Raw genomic sequence first — 21,048 nt, forward strand, 5'->3', positions numbered from 1 at the left:
AGGTTCCGGGATTTCCGAAGCTCAGTCCGAGCCTGGCGCCGCCGAAATCCTCCCGCCTTCTAAGTTCCAAACCAGTAGGTCGCGAGAGGTACGGTGATTCGGTATATATACGCCTCATTTAATTAAATAATATGGAGTAGTAATTTTTTCAATTTTTCACTTGACTTAAATTTATATGTGAAGTAAAACTAAAAAATATAAATATAAATTAATAGAATGAGATGAGTCAGTAATACGTGAAGTAAAACTAAAAATAATACTACTCCGTATAATTAAATTTTAAATGTTAAGTATTAAATTTAAAAATTACAAATGAATTTAGATCAATTCTGCTTTTAAAAGGTTTAGGGGCAAAATAGGAAATAAAAAATAAAAAATGACATAGATATGTGTTATAGTAACAATTTTTCAAGAGACCTATCGTGATTTTTTTCGAGATTAGCAACCTAAAAGATGCAAACTCCATTTTCCATGGAGCTAATTTGAAGTTCACTCAAGTTAGTACTCCATATATTTCACTTACTTTTTCACCCATTCCTTTATAAGGTCAAACGATAAAACTCGTACTTAATCAAAATATATATTTTATTTCAGGATAAAGGGAGTAGTACTTTTGGTTTTCGGTTAAGTTTTTTGGCCAAACCTAATCGAAAAACCAAAATTTTGTGAGAATGAAAATCGAACCGAATTATCTTAACACCGAACTTGAAAAATCGAAATCCGAACTATAAGAAACGATCCGAGCCGAAAATCAAAATTGCATAAATTTCTGAAAAATGAAAAATAGAAATCCAAACTAAAAAAATTGAACCCGAAAAACCGAAATTGTACAATTTATCCAAAAAAACAAAATAACAATTTTTTTATAATTAACAAATTATTATACTAGTATTTATATTTATTAATATAAATCAACAGATATATAATTTGTTTTTTGGTAATATATTATTAATAAGAAATTTTGATTTTTTTGATATTTATAAATTTGAATCGAACCTAAACAACTGAAATTTGCTAAAAATTTAAACAGAAGCTAAAATGAAAATAAATAAATTGATAAAAATCAAATTGATTTTTAAATTTGAGTTTGGTTTATATCGGATATTCGATTTTCACTTAAACGAGCACAACATCCATATTGGATGCTTGGGGGGAGGTGTTGAGCCGCTCGGGGCCTCTCTATGATGGTGTCGTCCATTGAAGGGGGGCGTGCCGAGCGCTACAATACGAGCGAGCTTATTACCTTATATTTTAATTTTTCTATATATTATGATGATGATTATTATTATTATTTATCACCATGTATAAATCCATACATAGTTCACTTGTTTTCACACTATTATGTCAATTATACAAACTGAAATTCTTTTTGTCCACTACCCCAACAATGTGATTCAATTCTTTATTAAGCCCAACAACACTTCCTCTTTAAATCAAAACGGCCTAGAGGAGATGGAGAACATTCAATTTTAAATGTTTGTCATCAGAAAAATCCATTTGCTTTGCTGTTAGTAAAGTTGTGGTTTTGTATGAGAAAAGGAGCTCCAAGATTAGAAATGGACCATATGGCAAGTGATAATAGTGATAGTGTTGTAGCAATATGATATTAGACAGAAATATAATATGGATATTTAGCTAGATGTGAATATGCTTATTATAAAGATTACAAAGATATCTAAACATGAATCTAGTCTGTGATATACATGAATCCAAAAATAAACTAAATACATCACTGGTTGAATACATAAATAGATACATTGTGGAAATTAATTTCAACATATTGTAACTGAAACAGACTCCAAAATCACGTCGTAGGAATTAGGAATTAAATAGATCACATTTAAAATCCACAACCATTTATGTCTAAATAGGAAATTTTGGGTTTATTGAAGTTCAAAATCTCGAATTTAGGTTTGATTCCCAGCAGCATTGGGAAATCACAGGAAACGTAAGACTGGATCATTCATTTCCCCTCAGATAATAATCACAATCATAACATCCTGCACTTGAAGCAATCCTCGTCATCGCTTCCCATCTTTCCTATATATAAAGCGCATTACAAATTCCAACTCTTCATAGCTAATGGGTAGTCACGAGGAGGAGAGATTGCTTCTGGAGGAGGGTCATGTTCATGTAGAGGTGATTCGCCTTTATTTTAATTATAATTCATTTTCTAAATTAAGGTTTTCTTCTCTTCTTGTTTGTATGCATCATATGTATTGGAGTTGGAATGGAATTATTTTTACATTCGGTCAAAATCATAGATACGTTTAAGTTGAGGGTATTATTCTGTTTCTGTTAGGCGGGTGAATTATTCCAAAAATGGAAAATAAAACTAGTTTTGTTTTAGGTATCCTCCTATTCTGGGGCAATCAAGGGAGATGGTGGGGGCATTTTTTTTTATATTTTGTAAAATCAATTGATCAATCTTAATATACTTGGGTAGTTGGCTTGGCAAGTGTTCTGCTGGTTTTCTTTATTTTTACTTCTTTTCCCCCAAATTGAGATATTATCTCCCCTCCTAGAGTTGCTTAAAAATATTGATATTGCTTGTTGTCTAATTGACTGCACAGTGTAATTTTGTGCTGTTTTTCTTGTAGAGTGGAAATGATGGACTACATACTGGAGATGGTTCTGTCGACTCTAAGGGGAACCCTGTTCTGAAGAGCAAAACTGGGAATTGGAGAGCATGTCCTTACATTCTAGGTATTAAGTGCTGTAGTAGTTAGATAGTTGTTAGGTCCTGTTCTGATGTTTTATGTGTATCATATGGCAGGGACTGAATGCTGTGAGCGTTTAGCATACTATGGGATTGCCACAAATCTTGTAAGTTATCTCGCAAAAAATTTACACGAAGGGAATGTGTCAGCTGCTACAACTGTGATGACATGGTCAGGCACCTGCTATTTGACTCCCCTTATTGGGGCCGTCCTAGCCGATGCTTACTGGGGAAGATATTGGACAATTGCTGCCTTTTCCACCCTTTATTTCATTGTGATTTCCTAACTTCTTTTCATCATTTCATTTATTTACTTCTGTTTCTACTACTTGATTTATTGGCTGGCTGGGTCTCTCTTATCTCTAGTGTGCTAACCATTGTTGACTGTGTCCGGCGAACTTTATCCATAATCTAAGTTTGAAAATTTTTAACTAGGAAAGACTTTTCGCTGAACTTTCTCCTGTAAATTGTTATGCGCCAACCTTGGCAAGTAGCCAAGTAGTCCTCGATTCTTTCTGGCTCTCTGAGTAAACTAAGAAAGAATTATTCTTGCAGCTTCTTAAAATTGATTTTATCCCAGCGAATACAAAACATGAAAGACATCACAATCTCCTCATTTGTCTAGAAATTGAGGGTAAGCAATCACATGGTTTTCAGATTTTCACTGTAAACTATCATCATACAATTATGTAGCAGAATTTTAGAATGTTTTTGGGTGGTGAGGAATGCCCAATATAAGTTAAGTTTAAGACATGGGCTTGTTTTGTCTGTCTGTCTGTCTGTCTGTCTTGTTGACAGACAGGTATTTAACTTTTTAAATATTGTGCCAATCCTCTGAAGCAATTAGAGATATTGATCCGGTTGCCTACTAAGGATTTAACTTAAAGCATAAAACAATGTGGGTTATTGCCTGAATATGCTGGAGATTGAGCTGTTTTTCGCTGTTCTAGGAGTGGTAAACTATGTTATTATTTTCCTCTAGACTCCAGATGCTTGCCTTAATCATGTAAACTTTTATTGACCTAGATGATTTTATTATCCAGCATCAGTGTATCGATATGTCAGCCCTTATATTATCTTGGTATTAATATTGTTTGTAACTTCTATGTTCTCTGCATACATTCTTTCTTATTTGGTTGCTCTCATCTTATTATTCCTATCTTTCTCTTCACTTAGGGAATGTGCACGTTGACAGCATCTGCAACTATACCATATTTTAAGCCTCCTGAATGTGTTGACTCTGTATGCCCTTTTGCCTCAGATGCTCAATATGCAATATTTTTCTTTGGGCTGTATCTTATAGCACTCGGAACAGGAGGGATCAAACCATGTGTTTCATCTTTTGGGGCGGACCAGTTTGACGATACGGACCCTGTAGAGAGTGTTAAAAAGGGTTCTTTTTTCAATTGGTTCTATTTTTCCATTAACATTGGTGCCTTGATATCAAGTAGTTTAATTGTCTGGATTCAAGATAATGCTGGGTGGGGCCTTGGTTTTGGCATCCCTGCTTTGTTTATGGGATTTGCTATAGTAAGTTTCTTCTCGGGCACCAATCTCTATAGGTTTCAGAGACCAGGAGGAAGCCCTATTACAAGAATGTGCCAGGTCCTGGTTGCATCATTCCGCAAATGGAATTTGGTTGTCCCTGATGATAGTAGCCTTCTGTACGAATTACCTGATAAAAGCTCTGCAATTGAAGGAAGCCGGAAATTGCTTCATACTGATGAACTAAAGTAAATTCTCACTTCTTCCCGCTTTACACGATTGATAAACTTGTGTTGAGGATTAGAACTTATAATTCTTCTTCAGTTTCTCAAGATCATTGATAGTTACTGCTATATATTCTGCAGTATGATCAGAGCTTTAACAAAACTATTCTGCATTATTGCTAATTCGTAGTATGACATTCCTCGATAATGCAGAAGGATTTCATTCGAATTTCTGGAACAAATGAAATAACCAAATTTAGTTTAGCATTATTAGCTCCTATATATATCTTTATGTATATGTACATTATACGCACATTGTAGAAATTCCATATCATGATAGAAGCTTCATTATTTCTGTTTCTCTTTTAATATATGAAACCGCCAACCATGGCTTGTCGCGTCTCTGATAACGCTCCTTTCTTCTGAAGGTGTCTCGACAAAGCTGCTGTAATTTCGGATGCTGAAAGCAAACATGAAGATTACTCCAATGCTTGGAATCTATGCACAGTAACACAAGTCGAGGAACTGAAGATCTTGATACGGATGTTTCCCATATGGGCCACCGGAATAGTGTTTGCTGCTGTCTATGCTCAAATGTCAACAATGTTTGTGGAGCAAGGCATGGTGATGGACACCTCCATCCGTTCCTTCTCAATCCCTGCAGCCTCCCTGTCGACTTTTGATGTCATCAGCGTTATCTTCTGGGTCCCAATGTACGACAAAGTCCTCGCCCCACTTGCCAAAATGTTCACCGGGCAAGACAGAGGGTTCACCGAGCTACAAAGGATGGGAGTCGGCCTATTCCTCTCGATTCTATGCATGTCGGCTGCTGCTATTGTGGAGGTCTTTCGTCTGTCATATGTGGTGGATACAGCAGTTGCTGCACCAATGAGTATCTTCTGGCAGATACCGCAGTATTTCCTGCTTGGGGCTGCTGAAGTTTTCACATTCATCGGGCAACTGGAGTTCTTCTACGACCAATCACCAGATGCCATGCGCAGCCTGTGCACGGCCCTGTCGCTCCTCACAAACGCACTGGGAAACTATTTGAGCTCATTCATCCTCACCGTTGTCACGTCTCTGACAACGCAAGGAGGACAGCCCGGGTGGATACCGGACAACTTGAACGTCGGCCATCTCGACTACTTCTTTTGGCTTCTCGCAGCTCTCAGCTCCTTCAATCTGGTGGTATACGTCTTCTGTGCCAAAATGTACAAATTCAAGAAAGTATCATGAAATTCAATCTCTGTATTTTGTCGCTTTGAGCAGTAGGATGAAATAGGACATAGTGTAGTTCAAACTCTCAGAAATTTGCTTACTACTACAGTACTACTAGTTTTCTCAAGATTGTAGATATGTAGGTTTCATGAGAATTGGAGCTTCATACATATCTCTGTATTAGTTGGAGTATGATGGGTTTGATACACACACACAGTGCAAGAAATTAAAATAAAATAGAAATAAAAATTGTAAATCATTTAAAATATTGTACAGTACATTTTTAGACAATAAATGTGAATATCGAAACCAGATTTCGGGTATCGATATATTAATAAATTATTGATAGCGTAGAATAATTAAATGATTAATTAATCCTAGTTTATTGGTTGATGCTGAGAAATATGGGAAAAGTGCGTACACTTTAGGAGGCAAGGCACTTGGAAGATTATTGGATGCATTGCTTCATGCATTGTGGAATCCAATGTTAATTCTTTGCTGGAATTTCTTTTGGACAATGATTCCCAAATCAGAACTTGTCACATGCAATTATAAATCTTCTCAGAATTTTCAATAATACACATAATATTATTGCTCTTCTTTTTAATGTGAGAAAAATAGTACTGGTATTTTTTTTTCTTACTTAAGACTTGACCCTAGTAAATTAATTACCCCAGCACGCCACACGCACAAACACACTCAGCATATATATATATATATATATATATATAGGGTTTTGATCTATGCAAAACTAGATTTAAATACAGAAACGCAAAACAATATCATAATTAGGTCACTTTTAGGTCATAATTAGGTAATTTTTAGGTCATGCTAACAAAGCATGACCTAAAACGATCTTAGCATGACATTAAACTCAAATATTATAATATGACCTAAAATTGCTTAATTATGACCTTCCGTGTTTTAGGTTAATTATTGACCATTAGATCATCTAATCCTAGGGCCAAGATTTGGTCTGCATTTCTGGATTTAAACACATACTTATTTTGATCATCTCCCTATATATATATATATATATATATGGATGTATTCATTTACTTTTTTTATCTTTTGTTCTATTGTTCTTTTTAATCTCAGCCTCACGATTTTGTCATCCGACGGTTAGATTGATGCCACGTGTCATTTAATAATGCAGATTTTCAGTTGAATAATGCACACCGACTAATAATGCACCATTATAGTGTAATAATGCAGATCATCACAACCATCCAATTCAAGGATCCAAGGGCTGTGATCTGATTGAAGCTTGGACTGAAAAGCTGCGAAAGACCTTAACACACCCATATATATATATATATATATATATACTAAGTGTGGTTATTTTCTTGGTTTTTAATTTAGAGGCAGTTGGACTCCACAAAATTCACCTTGCCATACAAATTTTTTGTACTAACATTTCATTTGACTTTAGGAAAGAATAGCATAATCTAAAGTTAAAATTTTCAATAATTCAGTATGCTATTAATTTTGAATCTTCGTCAAGAATAAGATCATTTAATAATAAAGTGTAGTACCAAAATAATAATAATAATAAATGACGCTATTGTAAAAAGATTATAGATTATCCGAAAATGTAGCTAAAATAGATTTTGAGAGGGATAGAGTAGGGGGGGGGGGGGGGGGACAAAAGTTGACAAATATATTTTGGTCAATTTTAAATTAATTATAGATATCTGAAAATTGATTAAAGATGAGAATTTTTTTTATTCCATTTTTGCACATACCAGATAAATTTAAATGGAGCTAATGAAGGGGCTGAATTTTTTTTTATTAATTTATATAATTCGTTCTCTTACTTTTTGTTTGCAGGCAATTTAATTAAGTGTCAATAATTATATGCACTGGCGGATCCAGGTGGGGTCGGGCGGGGTCGGCCGACCCCACCACCTGCCACGGAGTGCACCGGAAAGCTACTTTCTTCAGCCTCCGACCCTACGACGTTCACGTCTCCGCCCCCACCTCACGTCCTCACGCTGTGTGAGATGATGAGGAGACTGATCAGAGAGAAAGGAAGGAAGTGAGGCAGCCGGATGGGTAGACTGTTGTCGAGAACGAAGGAGTTGGAGGGGAAGAGTCCTTCCGCGGTTTTTGTTTTCGAAGAGAAAGATGAATGATATTGGCGATGTCATTATTGTTTTCTCATCCCTATATTCACTCGTGAAATAGAATAAACCGGCATCAATAAATTTAACTAAGTTTAAAAGATTAAATATCTTAAATATGTTATCTAATTGTAAAATGGGCTTTGAAATATTTTCTTTATTTGAATTAATTCTTAGAAGTCCATTAAAAATATTTTCTGTCTTATCAATTAATGTTAAATAGTAGTAGTAGTAATATTTTTTTTACAGTATATCAAAATCAATTTATCTAAATTAACCACCTACTTATATAAAGTAAATATTTCTTAATTTCTTCTACTCTTAGTTTTATAATTTAAAATTTCAACCTTATTATTCATATTCAATTTTTTAAATCTTTAAAAATTTGGTATGTTACAGAAAAATTATGCTATGTGTATGTCATTTTTTTTGTCAAAACACGTAATATAACATAATTGTTCTCTCTTACTTTATTATTTATTTGCATCTTTGTTTTACTATCTAAGATCATATTTTATTCTTTCTTCAATTAGCTCCATAAACGTCTTTTTCTTAAATTCTGTATTCAAAAGAAGAGTCTCGCTTATAACGGGACGAAGAAAGTGGAGTATGTTGTTTTAAGAATATCGATACTCGCATGAATTATTTATATTAAAAAATATATTTATAAAAATAATTAATTTAAACAATTATTTTAAATAAATATTTACTATCTTGTTCGACCCCACGATAATTTGTTCCTGGATCCGCCATTGATTATATGAATATATATGATGTGTAAAGATGCATGAAACTGAGGCTGCCCCGCCTCCAACCACCGTGGGTCCTTCCTTTCTTCTGAGTATAGCATCCTTTATCTTATTACCTTATTTTTTTAGTTCCTATATATTATAGTATATGATTATTTTATTTATCACCATATATAAATCCATACTTGTTTTCACACAATTATGTCTATTATACAAACTGAAATTCTTTTTGTCCACTACCCCCACAATGTAATTGAATTTTACTACTTTATTAATTAGTTACGTACGTACGTGCAGATAAAAACGATACTAAGACTTTATTTATCTTTTTACAATTAGATGTTGGATTTATTTGTTGCTCCTACTATTTAATTTCTATGAGTAGATTCTAGTGAACAAATAATATTAAATTAAACAAACATATCTAGAACAAAAAAACTTTTTAGTCTCTACTAAAATAATGTCAATTAAATAATTTCGATCCGGGTCCAAACACACACACATAGCTCTAAAATACGACAGAATAAATATAATTTGATTATCATTATGTGTTCTTGTGAGAATCGATTAGTTAAGTATTGCAATTATAGCTGATATTATGTCATGTGGGAAAAGTTTATTAAGATAATCCAAATTAAATTGTTGGTAGATAACTTTTTTTTTAAAGTATCGACATGACTTATTACTTTCTACTAAATGATTTACATATTAAAATGTTAATTTGTGATTGCCTAAAAAATGTTAGTTTGTGATGGTTTAGAAACCAAACGTAACATTTCACACGAACATCAAATCGGAAGAAAATAAATTATATATCTGGTAATGTGTAAAAATAATACTCCATTGTAGTAGTGAAACTTTTATCAGTGTATACCTTTGATCTAATATTCGTATGTGTGTGATATACATTGCATAAAGTACGTAACTAATAGTAACTAATATAACTACTTTTAAGTTTAAACAGAGTAAAAGAAAACGTTTAAGTCATACTACTTGAGTTTAATAACTAATACTACTAGCTAGTAACAAATTTACTTTTAAGTTTAATTAATCAGAGTGAAATTAGAAAATGTTAAGTCATAATACAACTTGAGTTTAAGAATTAACTAATACAGTAACAAATTTACTTTTTTAAAGTTTAAACAGATTGATTCACTTAAATTGTTATTGGTATGAAACAGAAGAAAATATGCAAAAATGAGATAATTGACAAGTGTTTCATTTCGATGAAAAATTATTTCGTGATTGTAGTTTTTACTATATTTCCGAAATATTTGTGCATTTATGTGACCATACAGCTCCTGATATATCAATAATGTATTAATTAGAAAATACCATTAAATAAAGAGAAAAAATAAGTCTTGCAATTACAAAGAAAAAGGTGTATATTCTTTTCCCACTTTCTCATCGAGATATATTGCAAATTCAAATAAATGTGACAGAAAGGATTATGTTGGGCAACCTCAAATTTTACCTGGATATTAATTCTACCAATCTGCAACCTTGACTTCATTAAGCCAAGATTTTGAATTCGGTATTTAATAAATTTATTTAAAGATTTATATAAAATTGGCCTTACAAAAAAATAGCAAAAGAACATAAATTAGGGTTTGTGCATCTATCTGAACTTTGCTTATCATATATTAAGGGTTGTCTCAATACCGGAGACCTTAGTTCTCTACTTATCTCAATTAACTTCAGTTTTAATTTATAGTCGAAATCATGTAATGATGCCTTTCATTTTAAATTTGATTAATTTTTTTGAATCTGGAATTGTGAATTGAGATAAATAAAAACAATAAGAAATAGTGAACTTTTAATTCTAAAAAGTGTTTGAAGGGAATTATCAAGTGGCGATTCAACTTTTGTTGCTACGTTTTCCAATCCATGTATGTCCATTTCATTTATAAAAATGATAAAAGGGAGCTAGCCTAGGCCTTATATGTTTAATTATAATATGCAAAGTATTATAATTAATTCATTATTTAACCTATTAAGCTACCAAAAAGATTGGATATAATGCCGATGAACTTTTGTTCCACATTATATATGCTTAAATAATTGCGATTGCTTTGGAAAAAATTGTGTCTTGTGATTATTTTCATGAAAATAAATATCAGTGCACTTTCTCCTAGTGGATTTTGTTCTACAAATATAGAAACTAATTATGGATTCCCACATATAAGTAAGCAAATAGGTGCTTCTACTTTAAAACTATTTGTAATCGTCCTCAATATATTTGACTTCTTGAATTTTTTTCAAATGAATATACATAATTATATTTAGCTATAATAATATGAAAATTCAAGAAGTCAAATAAATTTTTAAGGACCCAATTAGATTATAACAATAATTTATATAGGTCAATGAAACTGTAGTTTCTTAATTTGTTACACTACTTACCTATATTATAACAAAAAATATAGCTGCATATATGGAACCGTAGTATACTTTCTTAGTTGATTTCATTATTGCGCAATTAATAGTTAATAATTAAATGTCAAAATTGGCGAAATTTATTTCGTAGCTGAATGTATATGGGATTTAGATAGGCTGTCAATATAAAAAATAAGAATAGTTAAAAAAAAATCAAATTAGTTATGGACAAATAAGATGGACTCGTGCCATGAGAGAGAGAGGTTCATAGCATCGTGGTAACATTGGTAATATACATAATCGACAAGTTAGCAGAGTTAACAATTTAAGATATTTAACAATTAATCATATATATACATTATTAATTTTTGTTGCATATGAAAATATCATGTCACACACATGTATATGCCTTATGTATATGTGTGATGTATGTATTGAAAGAGGTTGAAAATGGAGATTGTCGATTAGTTAGTACTCCTATAAAGATTAAAAATGAAGTCTTTACGAGACGTTGGCATGCTTCTTTGTCACTAAATGCACTCTCTCAATTCCTACCAAAAAGTTGGTTGCTCTTTCCCACCCCTCGACAAAACTAGCCGTAACCCAACCTTTATTTCTTCCACCACAACTCTCTCTCTCTCTCACTCTCTCTACGTTATTTCAATAAAAACAGTTTTTTTGTTATTTTCCTTTTTCTTTAATCTTGTAAGACTGACAAACCAAATTTCTTAATTTAAATGCTATTATTTCTTTTTAAATATTATTCTTTCACTATATATGGAGTATAAACTAGGAACTATTTACGGTTCTTAGATCATGAAAATTTACTATGGATTAATTATCTAGTTGAACGCATTCATGGGTTCGAATCGCGACATATTTTTTAATTTTGGAATTCATACAATTTCCGAGCAAATTCATACATGCATGCTCCAAGCATCCAACGCAATTTCATGATTTATGGTTTATATTTTAAAAGTGACTTTATTATAACACCCCAATATATGCACACTCATACACGCTAGCTATCCTTTATAGTACCAACTATATCACCATTCATCATATTCTTTCTAATGCATTAAATATACCACCATTTAAAAAACTTTCTAGTGTTCCTCTATTTAAGTTCAAAACCCACAAATTTTTAGACACTTTTAAAATAAAATTCTGTACTAAATGAAAGGTTAATCTATATATAGATAATAAATTTTTAGTTTGGCTGGGTGGGGTAAATGATTCTGCTCCTGGGATGTGTATGATGTATGCTAGCTTAATTTAGGAAATAATTTTATCCTTAAATCTTGAATAACAAAAGGAAAAAAGAAGGATGCATCACATTATCACATCTCAACCACTCATGTATATATACTATGATTCGCCACTAATTATATTTATACAAACCTAGCTAACAATAGAATTCTTCCAACCAAATGCACAAATAAAATATTCCACCAGTTGGTATTGTTTATTTTTGCAACATTAGGTATATAATATACTCCATATTAATTTAAGTATCATTATATTTCCTGTATACATTGGCAACATCAATATATATAGAATCATATATACTCTTAAAGATACTACGGAGTACAATAAATTATATTGTCTATATAAATTATCAAGGTATAAATAATTTAAGAGGATTAATTAAATACTATTTATGTCAATTTGTGGGTCAGAACTACTATGATGTTTACTTGTAATTAATCAAGTGGACACAATTTACTTCCTTCATTCCCTGATGTGACCACCCCACCCCATCTACAATATATATACACGCATATGCACATATATATTTCTTCTTCTTGATCTTGGTTTGCAGTTAAAAATAAATAAAAAAAAGATTATAAAAATAAATAAATAGAAGCTGCCTCATCTTTAGCCAACAGGACTCCATGCTTACTGTTAACAGTGTTGTAGTAATAAAATTTTAGTGTTTGGACGAATTTATCTGGATATGGACAACCTTGACTAACTCTAATTGTGTGTTTTGTTTTTTTTAATTAAAATAAAAAAGAATTCTTTTACTGTGGCTGCCAAAGACGAGCTGACGAAGGTTATGTTTGTCTTCAAGTGATGACCAAAAGATACGAAAATGAGAGCCCCCGGTGCTTTCCATTATTTTGCCCGCAGGGGCGTAGCCCAGTTGGCAACAGAGGGACAGATCTTGCTGCAATAAGCTGGGTTCAAATCCTACTACTGTCGTGTAGTTGCTTCCATCTCTCAGGCACAAGTGTGAGGTCTTGGGAGATGGGCTTCTGACAGCCAGTGGATTAAGGCATCCCCTAACGGGCTACTGCGTACCCTGATTGAACCCCCTCACGTGATGTCGGCCGGAGTGTGGGGACCGCCAAGACGACGGAATCGCCTTTTCGCTGCAATGAGAGCCCCCGGGGGTGGGGTGGGGTGGCCCCCCAGCCCTTCGCCGCTTGCGGACACTCTATATGGGCTCACCTCCATCTATATGTGTATATATACATTTTTGTACATGTGTATGTAACTCTGCATGCATATTATCATTATTATTATTTTAATTATTCTTTTTTCCTAAATACGGCAGTTAGGAGTGAGAGAGACAGAGAGAGAGAGAGAGGGAATAAAAAGGATACTCCATGTGTTAGCGGCTGTGGACGACACCAAACACAGGAAGACCCTAACTAGCATCTTTTTCGAAAACCTCATATTTTCACTGAAAGACAGGGAATACATTACAGTGATTAAATTTGGGGGAAATTGAGCATCACATCACACACACAATTTTCTATCTATGCCTTGATATTAATTCCCCTTTCCCCCTCCTCTCTCATCTCCTCTCTCTTTCCTTCTTACCTTCAATTTACCTGTAAATTCCCACTCCTCACTGCATCTTCTTCATTCTTCTTCCATTTCTGCACTTCTCTCTCTATATCTATATATGTATCCTCTTCTTCTTCTTTGATGAGAAGAAGCTGATAAATCTCGAATTAGCACAAATCGAATATTGTAAATTGTAATTAAACATGGCAGCTTCTTCTTCCTCGCCTTTCCTCTCATTAAGAGATGAAAACGAGCAGCCACAGCAGCAGCTTCTTCCTTCAGCAGCCGCGGCGCCGGCAAACAAGAGGCGGCGGAACCAGCCGGGAAATCCAAGCAAGTATCAAAACCCCCTTTCTTAAATCTGCATGAATTATTTTACTAACAAATCGAGATTTATAACTAGTATAATTAAACCGACAGATCCGGATGCGGAGGTAATCGCGCTGTCGCCGAAGACGCTAATGGCGACGAACCGGTTCGTGTGCGAGGTCTGCAACAAAGGCTTCCAGAGGGAGCAGAATCTGCAGCTGCACCGCCGAGGCCACAACCTGCCGTGGAAGCTCCGGCAGAAGAGCACCAAGGAGGTGCGCCGGAAGGTGTATCTCTGCCCGGAGCCCAGCTGCGTCCACCACGACCCCGCCCGCGCGCTCGGCGACCTCACCGGAATAAAAAAACACTACTCGCGAAAACACGGCGAGAAGAAATACAAATGCGAGAAATGCTCCAAAAAATACGCCGTGCATTCCGATTGGAAAGCCCATTCCAAAACCTGCGGCACCAGAGAGTACAGATGCGACTGCGGCACTCTCTTCTCCAGGTGATTCAATTCAATCCCTAATTATCATCTCAATTTTGTGATTAATTTGGGGTTTTAGGGCTTAGATTCCTTTTCTATTTGAAAAAGTTACCTCACGGGATTGGAAAGTTCTCAGCTTTTGCAACAGTTACTAATTATGGCTCTCTTTCTCACACACAGTAATGAGAAAAACACACACACATAAACTCGGATTCCTTTTTTTTTATTATTATAGGTTTTGGAGTTTTGCTCTAATATTTCGTTTTGTTCTTTGGAGGTTTGCCTGTCAAAAAAATGGCTCCACGTGAATTCGCACTGGAAAACGCCATGACCTAAGAGGGGTTTTTTTGTTTCAAAATTCTCTCTCTATCTTTGGAACATCCGTCCTAAAACGATTACTCAGACTTGGTCTGATTTTACCTTATTAAAAAATGTGGAAAGAATTTAATTTCACACATATGATTTGGTTTTACCACTTGGAGTTCACGTGGTAGCATAAAAAGTTATTAAGATACCAGGTTTGTTCTCTTGTGGGTTGGCTAGATGTGTTCACCACTGTACTTGTTGCAGGTATCCATTTTCATGATAATGTTTTTTGAGTGTCCAACATCCATTCCCACCTATAACCCCTCTTTCCTCTCTCTCTCTCAATTATTTGAACAACACTGCCAATGTTTTTATTTCAAAACTTTATAGTACATACACCACACTCATGGTTGATTTGCTCTATACAGGAATATTTCATTATAGGCTCATTTCTAGCTCTATTTAATTATAGGCTCATTGTTTTGGTTGACAAATGAAGGGGGTTTTGCCATTTTAGAGGGCATTGTTCTTTATGAATGCAGTTGATCAGGTGTTTGCAAAAATGTTCCTTTTTTAAATTTGGTGGTGGTGTAATAGGTGATTTGATGCAATGATGATGTTTGAATGGAAGAAACTCTTCTACCTAACTTTTTCAATTATGTATACATATGCCCTTGTCTCTTTTCTCCAAATTACATTGTGCATTCTCTCCTTCAAATATATCTATAAACCATCCTACCAACTAGTATTATACTCCTATATTCTATTCGGTAAGATTCCATTGCTCACGATTGCACAGCAAAAATGTCCATATTTTTATTATTTTGGCTAATCCCATTATCACAATTCCACCTAATTCGCTTCCAAATTCTAGATTTATTGCAATTTTATATAAATAAGTACTATCTTTTGTAGATATCTCATGACAATTTAACATATATATGTTGCAGGCGTGACAGTTTCATCACACACCGGGCCTTCTGCGACGCGCTGGCTCAGGAGAGCGCGCGGAACCTGAACTCGCCGTCCCTGAGCAGCATTGGGAGCCACCTCTTAGGGCTCTCCCAGCATGATCAGATGAACCAAGGATCCCTATCAAGTCATGACATACTCAGACTGGGCAGGCCCGGCCAGCAATACGAAACCCTAGTCAGCCCGGGAGGGTTCCGCCCCTCGCCCCGTGGCCTGTTCCTGCACCCGAATCACGATCACGACCATCAAGATCACCAAAACCAATCTCCCCATAATTCCATGCTGCCCAACAAATCATCATTGCAAAGCCTCATGCAGCTTCCCCACCTCCACATGAACAACACTGCCAACACCTCCTCCAACTCCTCCTCCGCCGGTCTCTTCAACCTCAGCTTCTTCCCCGGCAGCAACAACAACAACGCCGCCTCCACCATCGACAGCGGCGCTCACCACTCCGCCGCTGGAGATGACTCCACTCTCTTCTCATCAGGTATATAAAAAAAAGGAAAATCTAAATCTAAAACCCTAGCCTCAACAAAAACCCCAATTTATGACTAATCCATTGAACAATCAACAGGTAATCTCATGAGTATTGCGATCCCATCGCTGTACAGCACATCGCAGGCGATGCAAACCCCCAGCGGAGGGCAAATGTCGGCGACGGCGCTTCTCCAGAAGGCTGCTCAGATGGGCTCCACCGCCACCAATAACGGCGGCGCCTCGTTGTCGCTGCTGAAGAGCTTCGGGAAGTCGCCCGACCACCACAGCTTCGGGGGCAGCGGCGTCTACGGAGGGAGCAACAGCGGCGGCGGCAACCATCTGCACGACTTGATGATGAACTCCATCGCGGCGGCGGAGGGAGGATCGGCCGCGTCGATGTTCGAGCAGGCGGAGATGGAAGAGTACAGAGGGTTCCACGGAGGGAATAGCAATAGTCAGCAGAGTGGATTCAGCAGCTTGGAGCAAGCGGGGAGGCTGACGAGGGATTTTCTTGGAGTTGGAGAGATTGTGAGAAGCATGAGAGAGCAACAGCAGCAGCAGCAAAGTGGGATGGATCATCTCGGCTCTTTGGATTTGCAGGGGAAAACGACGTCGCATACCCAACCTTTTGGAGGGGGGAGTTTTCAGTGAAAGGATTGGGGTTTTGCATTTAAACGAAGAAAGAGATATGATCATTTTACAGGTATTCTTGCTTTCTATTCTATATATTTTTGGTCAATTAATATCCATACTTTTTTTTAATGTACTTATACAGAATCACAGATATTGCGTTGCACCAAAATACCAAATGCATGCTTCTGTCTACCCAAATTTGTCACAGGAATTGTTTTGTAGTACATATTAGGATTAATGTATTTCATAGAAATAAATTAATTTCTATTTTGTAGAATAAATTTCCGATGCTCATAAAAGGCTAAAGATAAGTTTAATTAATCCATGAGAATGCATTTTCATACATAATTCGATATATGAAAATATAAAAGAAAATACCTTCATGCTTCTATACTAGTAGTATTTGTAATTGGTGTGTTCGGAGTATAATTTATCTTATGTACAAACCATAGTTTTTGAGTTGGGAAAAAATTGTTAACGTTTGATGTATGCAGGAGATCGAGCGGCTTGATTGAAGAAGATGGCTAGCTTGTGTTTCTGCAGTGTATATGGACGATGGATCCAAACCCCCAAAAATGCTTTTTTCTTCTGCTCTTATAATTTTTAGGTGCACTAGAAGAAGGAACGTACCTCAAACTTCTTGTTTTAATTTTTGTAGTGTGACTATTTTTGTTCTTTTAACCTTTTGAATGAACATTTCGAGGAAAAACATAGAAAAATAATGTAGAATTAAGTTCAAAAAGAACGTTACGAGTGAAAATTATGTTTTATAAATTCTATGAATGATCAAGTACAGCTTCCCTTCGAAGGATTTACAGTGTAATTAGTGTATATGTTTTGGTAGTAGGTAGCTAGCTAGAACTGAAAATCATTTACTACTATTCTCCGATTAATTTTGTTTATTTCGGCAAAATTAATTTCCACTGCAGGTAATTTTCCAATAGCAAGATTTTTAGTTTAATTCACCAATATATAATTTTTTATTGAATATAATTCATTATATTATATTTTTATATGTAAGTTATAACATTTTAGTAAGAAAATAATTACAGTAGAATTATCCTCTATAGATTTCATACTATCGGTAAAATTAAGTATTATTTTAAAGGTGTATTGGAGTACTAAATCAATATATAGATGAAGAAGCAATGTAATCAATAGATATGTTTTATACATATGAATGCAACCAAATTAAATTAACATGAAGTAACATAGATGCCACTTAAAATATTTCTCATTGGCAATTTGAATCTATGAAATAAATGTATTTAAACTAGATATTTTCACTGTGACATATTGATGAAAAGAACCATCAAAACAAAACAAAAGTTTTTAAAAATCATTCCAAAAAGTAGAATGGCTACCATCTAGAAGCTGGCAAAAACCAATTATGACAGACCAAATATATAAACATTATTATGTGAGTATGAAAAGATCCCCAACATGCACCCCTTTTTTTTGTAGTAAACAACAATAAATTCATATATATTTTTAATAAGTTGTCCTGGTTTTCTTTTAAATTTTAGAATGCAAGTTCATAATGTTAATGGGACCATAGATCTATTCAGGAGTCTTGGTAAAGATTATTACTACTATCTTATTAATTTATCGATACTATTTAATTACATATTGCCCTCAAATTGGAGTATGTTAGAAATATTATTAATTCATAATGTATTAGTTTAAGACGATGTTCTACTAAGCATGCATAATCCGTTCTCCATGCTTTTCTTGAATAGTAGTAGTAATAATGAATCAATAATATGCAAAAATTTAATACTTTAATTTGATATGATGTTTGTGGGAATTATTAATTGTGTTATAGGTGGCGAATTTATATACAATAAACCCCAATTTTTATTAGTTTTATTATGCATGTGCCATTTTCAATTCACCACATAAGGAACGACTTAAAGTATCATTAACCCCGGCCCGGTTTCAGGCTCCAAGTCCCCTCCACGTCATCATTCCCCCAAATTTAAGTCTCAGATCCTAACTGCTCTAACCCTGTAGGCCACAACCCGAACCGCGACTAATAAATGACACTATTCATAACTTCAACCTATTTCACACGTAAAATAAAAAACGTCGGGAATTTATAACACATAAAAGTTAATTTTATATCGAAGATTGAAAATTACAACATAGAAATTTTAAAATACAAAAAAAACCATTAAAAACATATCGTCAATGCCGGAACACGTTGGTGCGAGTCCAAATCTCTTCGATTAGATCGGCTTGGAGGCGAGTGTGTTGTTCCTCTTGGCGCATCATAGCTGAACGGGCCATGACATTGCGGATGTCGGGAGGAAGGCCCTGCACGGGCGGGGCGGTGACAACGTAGTCACTCGCGGTGCTGGCGAGTGGATCGTCGCTCCACAAAGTGACATTTTCTTCCTCGTCCTCAACGATCATGTTATGCATTATGATACATGCATACATGATGTCGTCGATTAGTAAACGCTGCCAACCACGGGCCACTCCCTTCACAATAGCCCACCGTGCTTGGAGGACTCTGAATGCACGCTCCACATCTTTCTGAGCCGCCTCTTGCCTTTGGGAAAACAATGCCCTCTGTTCCGTTGTTGGACATGTGATAGTCTTCACGAACACGGGCCATCGAGGGTAGATCCCGTCTGCCAGATAGTACCCCATACTATACCGACGGTGGTTGGCCGTGAACTCTACGTTCGGCGCTCGCCCGGCACACAAGTCATTGAACAATGGAGACTAGTTCAACACATTGAGGTCATTGTTGGACCCCGTGACACCAAAGTAGACATGCCAGATCCACAATCGTTGGTCGGCTACGGCCTCCAACACAATCGAGGGATGTGTGCCCTTGTGCCCGCTAGTGTATTGTCCTCTCCAAGCCGTTGGACAATTCTTCCACTGCCAGTGCATACAGTCGATGCTGCCAAGCATCCCCGGGAAGCCTTGGGTCCGCTCGTGCAAGTTCACCAACTTCCTAACGTTGTCGGTCGTTGGTTTTCTCAAGTATGTATCATTGAATGCTTCAACGACTGCCCGACAGAATTTAGCTAGGCACTCCCATCCAGTATGCTCGCTTACATGGAGATACTCATCGAACATATCTGATGTAGTACCGTAAGCGAGTTGACGTATGGCAGAGGTGCATTTCTGCAACGTCGATATACCTTGCCGGCCCACAACATCGGTGGTTTGGCAGAAATACGAGTCGCGAGCTACAACTGCGTTGACAATGCGTAGGAACGCAGTTGCAGCCCGGCCCTAACGCAGTTGCAGCCCGGCCCTAACACATATTATGTATATATGTGTTCATAGTGATACACCATGACTCAAAAATGAAAAAAATAAAATAAATAAAACTTTGTTGGAACTTCCAACAAAGTTTTATTTATTTTATTTTTTTCATTTTTGAGTCATGGTGTATCACTATGAACACATATATATGTAATAATATGTTTTTGATGTGTTTACAATTTTTGCCTCCCTTTTACCGCTAAATTTGGGTTCAAGGGTAACATGGGGTTTACAAATTAATTTAAGGGATATAATGGTCTTTTTGATTGCATATCATATTATTTTGCTATTTGAACCAAATATACAAAAATACTGCAGAAGAATTCCTAATCTGCAACCAAACAATAAATAGGGTTACCTATCTCTACCATGAAAAGTTAGAAAGTATTGTAAAATAATGATAGTATTTGCTTTCCTACATTTTCTAACATAGGCAACCAATCGAACCCTTAATATAGTTATTCTTCATTCAATTATAACGAACATTACTTTTTTATTTTATCTATTTTGGTCTCTTTCTTATCAAACTCAAAACTTGTTAAATTTTTCTTTTTTTTCACTCTATGATAAGCAGACGGAACGAACTTATATCATCTTTTTGTATTTTTGGAAAATTTAATAATAATAATAGGACGATGAAAGTAAAAGTCAAAGATGACGAAACATGGCCTCGTATTCAACTTGTCCAACTATTTTGTTTGCTACCATTTGTAGTTAGTGTTGTGCCAAAATCTGTAATACACGTAGACTTAGACCATTAATTAACTACTTATTCATACTATATACTAAGACTTATTCATAAACATTAATCTGTCACACGTGAACTTATTGAACAAACTAACCCCTATCCGGCAATTGTCACACAACTAATCACTGTCTCTTTCTT

At 35.3% G+C, this 21,048-nt stretch overlaps 2 protein-coding genes across 3 annotated transcripts; both read left to right on the forward strand.

Annotated features, from left to right (window-relative positions):
- The first annotated feature begins 1,867 nt into the window (after positions 1-1,867).
- LOC121771036 (protein NRT1/ PTR FAMILY 8.3-like) lies at positions 1,868-5,838 on the forward strand. Its single transcript, XM_042167834.1, has 5 exons — positions 1,868-2,139; positions 2,601-2,706; positions 2,777-2,994; positions 3,896-4,452; positions 4,857-5,838. Exons 1-5 carry the CDS (start codon positions 2,083-2,085, stop codon positions 5,662-5,664), a joined length of 1,746 nt encoding a protein of 581 aa, XP_042023768.1. The 5' UTR covers positions 1,868-2,082; the 3' UTR covers positions 5,665-5,838.
- Positions 5,839-13,509: 7,671 nt separating this feature from the next.
- LOC121770936 (protein indeterminate-domain 5, chloroplastic-like) lies at positions 13,510-17,685 on the forward strand. 2 transcript variants are annotated; one of them, XM_042167712.1, is made up of 5 exons: positions 13,510-14,027; positions 14,111-14,507; positions 15,743-16,254; positions 16,342-16,947; positions 17,372-17,685. In XM_042167712.1, exons 1-4 carry the CDS (start codon positions 13,934-13,936, stop codon positions 16,893-16,895), a joined length of 1,557 nt encoding a protein of 518 aa, XP_042023646.1. In that variant the 5' UTR covers positions 13,510-13,933; the 3' UTR covers positions 16,896-16,947; positions 17,372-17,685. The 2 variants fall into 2 exon arrangements, with proteins under 2 accessions (XP_042023646.1, XP_042023645.1); XM_042167711.1 differs by having other exon boundaries at positions 13,511-14,023.
- Positions 17,686-21,048: the final 3,363 nt, after the last annotated feature.

The sequence above is a fragment of the Salvia splendens genome, chromosome 16, assembly GCF_004379255.2.
Source record: "Salvia splendens isolate huo1 chromosome 16, SspV2, whole genome shotgun sequence".
Lineage (NCBI taxonomy): Eukaryota > Viridiplantae > Streptophyta > Magnoliopsida > Lamiales > Lamiaceae > Salvia > Salvia splendens.

What these genes read in the sequence shown, in the direction of transcription:
- LOC121771036 (XM_042167834.1), top strand. Translation starts at nt 2,083, where the DNA reads ATGGGTAGTCACGAGGAGGAGAGATTGCTTCTGGAGGAGGGTCATGTT. An exon ending in AGGGTCATGTTCATGTAGAG is followed by an intron (nt 2,140 to 2,600) that starts GTGATTCGCCTT and finishes TTTTTCTTGTAG; the next exon opens with AGTGGAAATGATGGACTACA. An exon ending in CTTCATACTGATGAACTAAA is followed by an intron (nt 4,453 to 4,856) that starts GTAAATTCTCAC and finishes TTTCTTCTGAAG; the next exon opens with GTGTCTCGACAAAGCTGCTG.
- LOC121770936 (XM_042167711.1), top strand. Translation starts at nt 13,894, where the DNA reads ATGGCAGCTTCTTCTTCCTCGCCTTTCCTCTCATTAAGAGATGAAAAC. An exon ending in TGCGGCACTCTCTTCTCCAG is followed by an intron (nt 14,508 to 15,742) that starts GTGATTCAATTC and finishes TATATGTTGCAG; the next exon opens with GCGTGACAGTTTCATCACAC. An exon ending in CTCCACTCTCTTCTCATCAG is followed by an intron (nt 16,255 to 16,341) that starts GTATATAAAAAA and finishes AACAATCAACAG; the next exon opens with GTAATCTCATGAGTATTGCG.